At 41.5% G+C, this 13,274-nt stretch overlaps 1 protein-coding gene across 6 annotated transcripts in view; it reads right to left on the bottom strand.

Annotated features, from left to right (window-relative positions):
• The window catches only part of TPP2 (tripeptidyl peptidase 2), a 68,270-nt gene that overhangs the window by 29,590 nt on the left and 25,406 nt on the right, over positions 1–13,274 (bottom strand). For all 6 annotated transcript variants that reach the window (XR_002173436.3, XM_019921042.3, XM_019921041.3 and 3 more), the window contains 7 exons: positions 12,471–12,634; positions 10,535–10,689; positions 9,813–9,889; positions 6,577–6,704; positions 3,889–3,988; positions 2,229–2,377; positions 385–500 (listed from right to left, as the gene is read on the bottom strand). Coding sequence is in view for 5 of the 6 variants with exons in the window: in XM_019921042.3 (XP_019776601.1) it covers positions 385–500; positions 2,229–2,377; positions 3,889–3,988; positions 6,577–6,704; positions 9,813–9,889; positions 10,535–10,689; positions 12,471–12,634 (889 nt within the window). In the remaining variant the exon portion in view is untranslated. The remainder of the gene's footprint in view (positions 1–384; positions 501–2,228; positions 2,378–3,888; positions 3,989–6,576; positions 6,705–9,812; positions 9,890–10,534; positions 10,690–12,470; positions 12,635–13,274) is intronic.

The raw sequence follows: 13,274 nt of genomic DNA, 5'->3' as shown, positions 1-13,274 counted from the left end.
TAGGAGGGCAATTCTACCTCACTGGACAAAACACTGGTCTAGCCACTGGACTCGCCTTCCACTCCACCCTCTTTACTCCCAAATGACGAAGCTAGGAAACCTCCACATGCCATTACGACTGGCCGGCTTCTGCCCTCTGCTGCTCTGCCGTGAACTCCACCCTCTACATGTCCTATGTCCATTATGTTTCTCCACCTTAGCCTCACCAATCTGTCTTAAGTACAAAATTTGTTTTCATACCCTCTGCTTACAGTTCAGAGACTACTCTGGCATATAATCAATTAGAAAAACTCAATCGTCATTATAATAGGAGTATTATCCAGTAATCACTGAAATATTATCCTGTTGATTTACAACCCGTTTTTTTCGTACAAACGACAATACCTGAATAATACCATGTCCTTGGGCAAACACTTCTATATTGTCAGCCTTCACTGCAGTGTTTTCGAGAGCTCTTCTGACTGAATGAACCGTGTAGTTAACATTATTAGCTTTCAGACCTAAAAGCCAAAAACAGAAAACAAGAAAGTAGTGTCCATCAGTTGAGCTGGTTACTTGAAACACTCTCTGCTCACTAGTATGGATAGCGCGTACATCCTCTGGTTTTAACGTCTTGTGTTTCAACACTCACTTTTAAATCTTTTTTTATTAAAAAAAAAAAACAAAAAACTGACAAACAGTCTGACTCAAGCTGCTTGTGTTAACGCAAAGACTTCATTCAACGAAAATTCCTGTGTGCCCACTAGGCAGCGGCATGAACACGGGCTCTGCACTGGGAATGTGAACGTCTGAGCAAAAAGTACCAAAAGGCATTCGAATGACACCTTCCTTAAACTACTGCTGGTCAAACAACATGGTCACTGGCACAAGGTCTCAACCCGGGTGCACATTATAAACACCAAGGGTACTGGAAGGAGCCAGAAAGATGTGAGGTCCCGATGCAATTAAATCAGCACCTTTGAGACTGGATCCCAGGCATGGCCACTGATTAGAAGCTTCCCTGGCAATGCCAGGGAGCAGCGAGGCTGGGGCTGACTCTCCTCTGGGAAGGATGTGGAGGCCGCCAAGCTGTCCACCTTCTGATAACGACTGATGTTAGAGGCGCAAGATGAGTAAGAGCGCACTCCTGACCCCTCCAGAACTGAACACGCAGACACTTACGAGAGTAAGCCCTGAGCAAAACGAACATGGGAACGCTACGGCGCTCTGAGAGCAAATCAAGAAGGTGACCGTTGTGTGAGAATCCACGAAAGGGTGATGCTCCATGAGAACAGATACGTGAGTCGGTATCCCTAGTAGTGTCTATCAGAGGAGACACAGGGAACACACAGGCCAAGACACGGCAGAAAGGAGCTCCAGGCAAAGAGAGCAGCGCGCCACAGACAAGAGGTGCGAGCGACCCTGAGATACTCGGCAAGGTTGAACAGGACTAGGACTGTGGGTGGAGAGCCTGGGATCTGACCAGAGGGACGCTGCTGGGGAGGGGTCTTCAGGCCCGCCGGGCTGACCGGACGCTGAGCCCTGGTCAGGGCCGACGCCCCCCGTCCAACACCACAGCAGCCTCTCGCACGCCAGCCTAGTGCCCCGTCGGCTTCGCTGGCTCCACGCCGATATTCACTGTCTTCTTATGTGTAACAGTAACCATTTTTTATTTTGTTCACAGTCTGTTTCTCCTCCAACTTTAACATCAACTCCACACAGGCAGGTATTTTTAATGCTCTGTTCACTAATTTAGCCCCAGAGCTAAAATAATGCTTAAGAGTCATTAACAGCCAATGAATATGCTTGCTGAATGAATATACATTCAAATCATTATCATCACATCAACTATTCTCCACCTTAAACTTTACTTTGGGCCAGGACATTCCCAGTTGTACCACATTTTCTCACCCTGAGAAATTCAGGAATTAAAAATATCTGCCTGAAATAAGAGAAATTTATTCAATTACTTTTCACGGCCACAATCTGACTTTATTTTATGCTATGAACATGAAATTGTCTAGATACTTCACACCTACTTAACTAAGCTTATACATAAACCATGCATTTTAGAACCAGGACCAAGATGAAGTATAAATGATACTTTTAAAATCCATTTTATCATGTTACTTCTATCTTATTAAGAAAAGTAATGAAACTGTGGCTGAAGTACACGTGGAATAGCCAACAACTCACTGTCGCTTCACTGGGAAATTGAGCAACGGTAGTAAGGTGAGCAACGTCGTTACCTGACAGAATCAAGGCGATGCCTCCACACGCGTTGGGAGAAGACATAGACGTCCCGTTCATGAGCTGAGTTCCACGTAGCGTCCAGTTAGGAACAGAGGCTATGGCACCTCCTGGGGCGCTGATGCTCACTCCAAGGGCCCCATCAGCACTGAACAAAAGCAGTTAGAGTCTGCTTACGACGGTGGACACTGGATAAACAGGGCCTTTGTAGAAAGGCCACTGGCCAAATAAATTACAGTACAACACACGAACTATCCGCAGTCATGGCTATTTCACTATTACGCAGCAGTTTTTTCCCTCATAAGTGGACAAAATGTCTGTGTGTGTGCGTATCTGGGCTTACACGTGGCAGGCCATAGTATCAAGTATGTTTTATAGAAGGACAGTAAATGAGGGTCGCTGCTCAGATGCCTGATGAATGTACTTTTCGCGTCTGTAATAAGCAGAAGCACCCTCTTGTCTACAAAGTCTAAAATAGCGCTGTCCAGGAGAAGCATGTGGGACGACACACATGGCATTTAAAGTTTTCTAAAAGCCATATTTAAAAAAAGCTAACAAAAAGATGGTTTACTTAATTTTAGTAACATATTTTATTTAACCCAACATATCTAAAATATTATAATTTCAACATGAAATTGATAGGAAAAAATGAGTTAATTTACATTCTTTTTTGTACCAAGTTTGCAAATCTGGTGTTCATTTCATACTTGCAGCACAGCTCAGTTCAGACTCTCATGTGACCAATGGCTGCCATGCTGGACTCGAGCCAGCAGGGTCTGCTGAGTTAAAGCCCATAGAGTTCACCATTGCATCGTCACCAAACACCAGCTCAACAACTACCGTTGTTCCTGGCTAGGAATATTGGGGCTATTTGGTTTCACATTTTAACAGACAACTGAAAGCAATGCAAACAACTCCTGCAACGCGTTGGTAGCAGCCCTCCTAGTGACTATCCTAAAACAAATATTATTGGGTAAATATCTGTTGACCTGTAAAGATGTTCTCACTGTATTACCGAGTGACAAAAGTAGGTTATAAAAGTGCCTGAGTCATGTGTGCTTCCACTTACGCACACGGTAATGACTAAAAAGATGTTCTTCGAAATCTGACCCATACATACGATAGATGATGAGGTTTAGGGTGATTCCCACTTTTCTCTTTGCACTGTCTATGTTGTCTACCAATGTTTGCACTGAACCTTGATATCTGGTAACTGGAACAAATAACTGGGAAGACTCATGAATTCTGACTACTTCCTTACTCTCTATTAATTTTCCACTAGTCTGTTAAAGTGGCTGATCATAAAGCATTTCTGGTGTTGGAAATAGTGTTCTAAAAATAGGTTCCATAAAACGTAAATAAAACTTTCACTGAAATAAAAAAATAAAATTTTCCTTACATAAACCTTACATATTCTTAGTGAAGGATTGTAGACATGGGCGTAAAATTTATAACAGAATAGTTATGTCATACATCTAACAATGAAATAACTGTAATTTATTTCTTTAATTACCTGTTCCCCTAAAACGAGATTGTTAATCAAAATGAAAATGCAAAAACCAATAGAAAGAATCGGTAAAATGACCAAAACTCTACCCCTCCCCACCATGCAGTTTAACAAAATATTTGTTATAGTCCCACGTACAACTCTCAACCTACCTGGGGCCTCTAGAAGACCACGTGTACTGATTTGCAGGTAATTTCTCTCTCAGAGAATACTCGGCAACCATCATATCAGGAGAAACGTAGGCACCAACACCTGTGGAGTGGATCTGGTCATTAACAAAAGGACACAAGACAGGGATCCTAATTCTAAACCCACTGCTCCCTCGGCTGTGTGACCCTAGTAAATCGCCTACTCTCCTGATACCACAGTTCTTTCTCACAAAATGGAAAGATAAGAAAATTTAATAACCAAGGCAAGTTTACTACATGCCAGATGTTACACTAGGTGGTATGCTTTTGTATATAAAAATACCTTCCAGGATTATTATGTGGATTAAATATAATAATGTATCTAAAAGTGTATCTATGTGTAAAAGAGAAATGTGTTTCAAATTTTAAAAATATAACTTTAGAAAGATAAGGAATCAGTTGATTGGTCTTCATTTTTAAATGACCACAAAAATGACTGTAGTAAATAACAAGCATGTAACATGCTACATACAGTCTTTTAGTATTACATATATTTTTTGCGGTACGCGGGCCTCTCACTGTTGTAGCCTCTCCCGCTGCGGAGCACAGGCTCTGGATGGGCAGGCTCAGCTGCCATGGCTCATGGGCCTAGCCGCTCCGCGGCATGTGGGATCTTCCCGGACTGGGGCACGAATTCTTGTCCCCTGCGTCGGCAGGCGGACTCTCAACCACTGCACCACCAGGGAAGCCCTACATACAATCTTTTAGATAAATGTGCAGATGCAAACTAGTTAGACTCTGCAATCACAGAACATAGAGATCAAACTCAGTTCCTTCATTCTAGAAATTTGGAAGCAGAGCGTAGAGAGATTAAAAAAATTTACTAAAGGAAATGACTGGCAGAGACAAGACTTAGAATCGAAGCCTACCAGCTCCTCATTCTTCTTTACAACACACACATCTTCGGAGCAGAAGTCTAGATAAAATAGGTGAGTTAAGAGGACTCAGGTTAACGATGCTGCCACATAAAACTAATTGTTTTGTAAAATTTAGTATAAAATTTTCAGTGAAACTGGGGATAAAAAAATGACAAAATACTGAGCATTGTAGCAGTGCAGTGTATTTTGATCATTAGATACCTTTGAGGTCTATTTTCTGTTTCATTTTAATTTGTGTACTTAAAAATATCTAGAGATCTGGAATACACAAGGGATGTATCACACTGGCAGGCACTGTTATCTTAACACATGATTTAACAGAATTACTGAATCAAAAGGTTTCAAACTACAATAAAGGGGTCCAGCGGTAAAGAATCCACCTTGCAACACAGGGAACGTGGGTTCAATCCCTGGAAACTAAGATCCACGTGCCGCAGGGCAACTAAGCCCGTGTGCTACAACTACTGAGCCTGTGCACCTCAACTAGAGCCCATGTGCCGCAAACTACAGAGCCCACGTGCTCTGGAACCCGCATGGCACAACTAGAGAGAAGCCATGCGCCACAACGAAAAAGGTCGTGCATGCCTCAACGAAGATGCCAGGTGCCACAACAAAGACCTGACGCAGCCCCCGCAAAAAAACAAAACCAAATTATATAAAGCAAGCTACACCTTGCTTAAAATTTACAAGCTATAAATAAAAGCACGTCCTATAAACATAAGGTCACTGATATTTCAAAACAGAAACATTTTCAAAAGGACCAGTTTCTGTTCTAAGCTTTGATGCCCAAATTTTGTTGTGTCTATAACATCAATAATATCTTTACAACTATAATAACACTTATGATATATACATATCTGTTCAGTTACTGATGGATACGCCAGAAAAACTGTTTGGGACCAGTTTTTATAGTCATGCATCCAATCACAAATGTTAAGAGGTGTAAGCCTTATTTTGATCCCAAATTTAAAAATAAACCAAAAAACTTTAGGCCTCATTTACTACGTAAGGGATCTCTCAATTCATCCTCCTCATTCATGATCTTAGTAAAAAAAATCAGGGCTGGGTTTCATGTTTTGTGGAGGGGGGGTTTTGCACAAGGCGGCAGCTACTGTACTATAATGGAAGTTAATTTGATTATTTTCATATTATGACTGCAACTAATTTTGCGCTCCTACAACTCCCGCTGACAGGCATTTTTTTCCCGTTAGATTACAGCGAAACAACACTGCATCAGATCCTGAAGACCAAAGAGTGGGAAAAAGCCACATTCATAGAACAAATGTGATTCAACTGCTTTTCACAATAATGAAGCTCCCTTCCTCTACATCTAAATCTTTCTGCATGTTCCAAGAGAAATTAAAAGAGGAAACGCGACTATAAATAAATTGCCCTACACTATAAATAAGTAGTGAAGCAAGTGTCTTTATTTATGCTGTTTACTTAGCCTGGAAAGCCCTTCCCTTGCTTATTTCTACCTATTAAAATCCTCATTCTCACACTGCTTTCAGAAAGTCTTGCCCAAATTCTCAAAGCAGAGGTAACTGCACATTTGTAATCCCACAGCCCTGGATCTGTACTTCCAGTAAACCCCTTACTCCAGGCTGCTGTAGGGGAAATTCTAGATCAGCAAGTCCCTACTAGATTTCACTTTCCTAAGGATCTACTTAAGGCTCACAGTGTCTTGCATAGAGTAGAGATACAGTTAACATTGGATGAACTGAGGTTTTTTGCCTGCTTGTTTCTAAGTCTATTTCTAAAACAGGAAACTAACCTATCACACTTGATGTGGTTCCTCCTGGGCACCCGACTGTAGAAAGGCAGGGGCCGTTATTCCCAGCACTTGAAACATAAATTACGTTATGCTTCCACACAGCTTCACTAATTACTTCACATATTCTCCTGAAAGAGACAGACAATTCCGCTGAACATATAAAACTGTCCCACTTTTCAAGAACTATATGACCATAATGTGAAAATATTTTCAAACATGGTGTATATGAAAAACCAAAACAAGGGTTCTAAGTAGCATAAGTAAGATGGTGGTCATGGATCAGGAGAGGTGCTTTAGAATCACTCAGGACATCCTCAAACTACAAGTGCTGAGCTCCTATGCCCACAGTGTTTATAACACCAAACTACGCTCAAACGCACGGTTAAGTAAATTTCGGCACATCCACCATTGGTGGAACACGATACAGCCATCCCAAGAGATACACCCTCGTTGGGTTTTAGTGGAGGGAAGGAGTTAGGAGCCCCCAGGTTAAACATGGGGAAAATGCTAGATACAAAACTGAATATATGTGGGGAAAATAAACTACAAAAGGACCAAGAGCAAAGACTGAACCATTGGGCAGTGACTGGGTGGTGGGACAACAGGGGTCCACCTCCATCTACCACTTAAAGTATTCAGAAATGACTCCTTGGGAATCCACACACACAGTTGTGACAAGTGGCAAAGGTGAAAGTGGAAACAAGGCACTAAGAAGAACTTAAATGTAGGATTTAAAATATAAGAAATCTGGTTAGAGCTTGACAGCAAATAAGAAAAATGTACTGGTATTAATTAAAGGAGACAAAGTTAGACCACAAGGAAGAAAATGGGGTCAATATAAAAAAGGTAAAGGGCCAAGGACACTCCAAAGTGATAAATGTGAAGGAAAGAATGCTAGGGAAAGAAGACTTTAAAAGAAGGAATGTTAAAGGAGAGAAAGAAATATACTGAGGTAATCAAGCTACTGAAGCAAGAGAAGAAGGGGCGAGATTACCTTCATGGATGAAACAACTGAGAGAGAGGGTACTTGTGAGACATTCCTTTCCTGCCCCACAAGGGACTTAGTACCAGTGATCTGAGAAAATTAAGGTTTTTTTTTTTTTAACTTTTTAAAATTTTTATATTAACATAGAGTAAAATTGACTTTCTTTTTGGTGTACAGTTCTTCGAGATTTAACACATGTATAGCCTGTGCAACCACCACCATAAACACAGTAATAATTTTAGCACCTCATTAAAAAGTCTCCCTGGTGTTATCTGTCCATTTGTAGTTACATGTTCCCTTCTAAGCCCTGGCAACCACTCATCATTCTTGATTCCAGTCATTGTGTCTTTTTCAGCATGTCACATAAATACAACCTTGAGATATACAAGACTGGGTGTATGTGGATGGTGGGTGTACATGGATGGTGGGTGTACGTGGATGGTGGGTGTATGTGGATGGTGGGTGTATGTGGACGGTGGGTGTATGTGCATGGTGGGTGTATGTGGGTGGTGGGTGTATAGGGATGGTCTGGTGTATAGGGATGGTGGGTGTACATGGATGGTGGGTGTACATGGATGGTGGGTGTACGTGGATGGTGGGTGTACGTGGATGGTGGGTGTATGTGGATGGTGGGTGTATAGGGATGGTGTGGTGTTTAGGGATGGTGGGTGTACAGGAATGGTGGGTGTATGTGGATGTGTGGTGTATAGGGATGGTGGGTGTATAGGAATGGTGGGTGTATAGGGATGGTGGGTGTACATGGATGGTGGGTGTACGTGGATGGTGGGTGTACGTGGATGGTGGGTGTATGTGGATGGTGGGTGTATAGGGATGGTGGGTGTATGTGGATGGTGGGTGTATGTGCATGGTGGGTGTATGTGGATGGTGGGTGTATAGGGATGGCCTGGTGTATAGGGATGGTGGGTGTATAGGGATGGTGGGTGTATAGGGATGGTGGGTGTACATGGATGGTGGGTGTACGTGGATGGTGGGTGTATGTGGATGGTGTGGTGTATAGGGATGGTGGGTGTATAGGAATGGTGGGTGTATAGGGATTGTGGGTGTATAGCGATGGTGGGTGTATAGGGATGGTGGGTGTATAGGGATGGTGGGTGTATAGGGATGGTGGGTGTATATGGATGGTGGGTGAATGTGGATGGTGGGTGTATGTGGATGGTGGGTGTATGTGGATGGTGGGTGTATAGGGATGGTGTGGTGGGGGAGTGGGGGAGAGGTGATCAATAAGTAAACACTCTAAATAAGGTAATTTCAAAGTTAGTACTATGAAGGACAAAGAGGTGAGGCAACATGAAGTCAAGGCTAAGCCAGTGGACTTGGCAGCAGGAAGATCCTGACGGCACAGGCATGGATGGGGTGGGGCAGTGAGACATGTCCATGGAAAACAGTGAACATACGTAATAACTAAGTTTTGCTGGGAAAGTAAGTGAAGGCTGTGTGAAATGAAGAGGTTTTTTAGTAAGTTAATTTTAAAGCTAGCAGGTACTAGAGCATGTCTGTGTAGTAATGACAACCCAGGAAAGGCGAGGGATGATGCTGGAGCAGTCTTTGAGGAAAGAGGAGATGAGAGCCAGATCGTAAGTGCCTGAGTGGCTTTCGATCCCAGCACTTCTTTCGTTACAGAGCAAGGGAAGGCAGAAGGTTGGGTCAGACAGGTCACAGAAAGGGCATGGAGGTTCCCTCTGAGTGCTTCTGTTTTCTCTGGGAAAGAAAGACGTGAGGACATCAGCTGAGGAATGAAAGGGGAGGTCGCTGAAAGGCTCCGAGGAGAAAAGGAGGTGTAAAATGGCCGTCCAGGAGTGCAAGGGCACGTGCAGTGTGACCAAAGACGACGCTGATGAACATCTCTGATTCGCGGTCCTAAACAAAGTATGACATCAGTGTGACCTCCACAGACCCGGGCAGATGAGTTGTGGGATCACTGAAGGATCTGCCGGGCTTCCACAAGTCTAGATTTTGTCAGGAAAGTACACCTGGAAGAGGTCAGGCTGCGTGTGGATGAGGAATTCTAGTGACAGATGGGCCCTCGGGTCCACCTGGCTGGCTAGGAGGGGAAAACTACATCAAAGATGTGACTGTGGGAATGGGGGCGGGGTTCTCAGAGACAGACAGTTATCATCTACCCACCGAGTCTGCTCTTTTTCAGTTGTGATATCCAATCCAGTTCTAAAAAGCATCTAATACTTTTCATCAGCTAAGCTTCTATGGCTGACAATTGCCAAAGAACACTCACCCAGAATTTGGCCAGTGAGTTGCTTCTCCATAGCTGTAGTTGACAAGATCACACTTATGATTTATAACCTCTATCATCTATTGAAAAGATTAAGAGTCCAGTTTAGGCAGCCATTTACAGAAACAGATGAGCCAGTACAATAAAGGCATGGAATTCCATAGTTTCTTAACCAATCGTATTCCAATTCAAATCTAAATTTATAAGTTATCCTCAGGCATATGGTTGATAAACTTAAAAAAATGTAGGAGGGAGTCACAGAGTACAGGAAGTAGTCAATAAGAAACAAACTAGCATTTGCAGAGTGGAGTTGGGGAGAGGAAGGGGGATGGAATGGTTCTTATTAAAGTCTAAATTTGCTGAAGTAAAATATAATTCATATGTTAAAATGAAATGCAGAATAATAAATTCTTCTCACACTGATGGAGCAAGCTGGCTAAGAGGTCTTTTTAATTTTTAAAGTAGCTCAAAACAGCTTCCTAAGGGATTTACTAGAAGTGAGAGTATAATGTAAATAATACTTTCATAGTTTCCAAAAAACTTTATCCTGATAATTTTCAATAAAAAAATATAAATGAATTAAGCATTTTTGCTTTTAAAAACAAAGTCCTACACACCAAATACAGTTCCAATAGTTTTTGTAAAGCCAGAGCACTTTATAAACCTGAAAACATCCATGATCATTAATCATTAGTCTTCGAAGTCAACAGCTCACAAATACTCACAGCTCTGATAAGGCCCGTGCCCGTTTCCATTGTGCTTAGTCTTGTATCACCAATCTTGATGGAAAGAATCTGAGCACCAGGAGCCACGCCATTCCGTTCAGGTTCTTCTGGAAAATGCCCGGCAGCTATACTGGCTACGTGTGTTCCGTGAGCTCCTAGAGGCAAAAAGGGGAGAAGATGACAAAACATCCTCAGAGACTCCAAGTTTTAACCATTAGATTCAATTTGCACATTATTAATCACAATAAAAGTCATAGAATAAAAATATAGTCTCATCTTAACATCTAACAGTGTATTATTATCTTAAGTCTCTTAAAGATAATTCACAAAAAATGAATTACACACACTATTCTGCCATCCTGGATCCTACCCGTTTCACTGAGAGTGAAAATGTAAGTCACAAAGGCGAGGAAATATTTGCAACATATGTAACTGACAAAGAGCTTATATCCAGAACATAATCTTTCAAATTCAAAAGAAAAATGGGTAATACACTTGAAAAAGCATTTCCCAAAAGAGAATAACCAAATGGCAAATATATGTATGAAAAGATGTTTAACTCCATTAGTCACCCGGAAAATACAAACGAAAGCCACACTGAGATGCCTCTTACTACAGTTCTGAGCCTGACATGGCAACCGTGGGTGGGGCCGTGCACTCACACTCTGCTGCGGGGCGCTAAGGGAGCAGCTGCTGTGAAGAGGAGCTCCGAGAGTCTTAAATAGGCAACCACCACACCCAACCAGTTCTCCCAGACACTGGTCCAAATTAAACAAAAACATATTTCTACAAAGACCTGTACGCAACTGTTGAAACAATCCAAATGTGCATCAACAGATGAATGGATAAACAAACCATGGTGGATGCACATGACGAAACACTACTCAACAATAAGGAACAAGCTAGTTTACAGTCACAATATGGATTCTGAAATAGGCAGGCAAAAAAAAATTTTTCTTCAATTCCATTTATATAAAATTCTAGAAAATGTAAAGTAATCTAGAGTGGACAGAAAGCAGTTTAGCGGCTACCTGAGGATGTGCGTGGAGACAGGGCTGCGTTATAAAGGAAGACATGCCAACTTTTGGGGGTGATGAATATGTTTGTAATTTTGACTGTGGTGATGGTGTCCTGGGTGTATGCACATATCAAAACTTACCAAACCGTGTGTATCCATATGTGCAGTTTCTTGTACTTCAGCTATACCTCAACAGAGCTTGGGGAGGGGGAGGGAAAGAGCTGGCTGTCCTACTTCACTCTCCTTCTCCCTCCCCAGAAGTAACAACTACCCTTACCCTGAAGCCAGTACGCACATTCTTCCCACCTATGTTTTCATATTTTTACCACACACACACACGCATAAACATAATATAGTACTGCTTGGCATGTTTAAAAATTTTATACAAATGTTTTACCATGCATAATTTTTTTCAGTAAAGTTTATGTATCTGAGATTTATGCATACAGGAATATGTAAATTTATTCATTTTCATTCCTATATAATGTATTCCACAGGATGAATAATACAAGTGTTTTAAAAAACCTATTCTTTTGTTGATGGGCATTTAAAAAGTTTACAACTTTTTCAAAATTACATAGAATGCTGTAGTGAGGATCCTTTTACCTGACTCTGCACTCATGGGTGAATTTTCAAGGGTTATTTGGAGGTGAAATTACTGTTCATAAGATGAATTATGCTGATCTATTTTTTGTGGTTGGCCCATGCTTATACTCCTCGAATGGAGCCTACATGGTTATGGCTTTAAAAAAAGCCAGGGAATTTCCAGGGAATCAAGTCACATCCATTATTCCAGACCTAGTTCTTTAGTAGGGACCATTCGATTAAATTCTCTATAAGGCTGCTTCTGGCCAGAAGAATTTGTCATCTTACCACTTTGTAAATTTATCTCTAGTTAGCAAATCTGAAGCAGAATACCTCCACTCGTCACTATGGAGAGCAGGTTTCCATCATCATATATATTAACGGAGTAATTCAACATCTCAGCTGTGCCGAAAGAGCCATATTCCTGGGCCTCTCTGTAATTTCTCAAAACAGTAGATTTACTCAAATCCCCGTCTTCATTTGAAGCAATGCAGGCTCTGTAAGATGAGAATAAAGAGTAGGTAATGAAATTTATCTTGTTTTCTTACTTTTTAAAAAATCACACAATACTGTTTCTCAGATATCTTCTCACCACTCTATCTGCTTTTACCATAACAAACATGGCAACTGCCTGTTTCATGGAGTAGACAGTAAAGATAAGGTAAAATAACTTACAGGAACCAGCCCTTAAATGAAGTCATGTACAGAGCTTTAGGAACTGTCCTTCACGAAACTCCAGGCACAAGACCATCTATCTGCTTAAGGAATCAGACCAAAGCTTAGCCTCGACCTTTAGAATAGTTTAGGGTGATTCTGACAACATAGTTTAGGCCCTGCTTCCTTCTGATTCTTTTAGAACTGATTTCATGAATCCAACAGCATAGGTGGGCCCTCGAAGCTAGATGAACTACACGGAGCCTCGGACGCACATTTATAACAGCCTTAGGCAAACGTTTGTTTTTCACAAGAAGCATTTTCTACAGTTTTACGGTTGTCCTCCTGTCTGCTCTTTCCTCATTTTATTAACTTTTAAATTTTTAAAATATATATTCCAAACACTTTAGAAGACAGACTGATGAAAACTAAATAAATCTAAAACAGTCATAAATGAAACGTACGTCATTTAAGGGTCAACAT

This window comes from Tursiops truncatus, chromosome 18 (genome assembly GCF_011762595.2).
Source record: "Tursiops truncatus isolate mTurTru1 chromosome 18, mTurTru1.mat.Y, whole genome shotgun sequence".
Lineage (NCBI taxonomy): Eukaryota > Metazoa > Chordata > Mammalia > Artiodactyla > Delphinidae > Tursiops > Tursiops truncatus.
The sequence above is the reverse complement of the archived record's forward strand: the minus strand, read 5'-3'. Positions and strand labels throughout refer to the sequence as shown.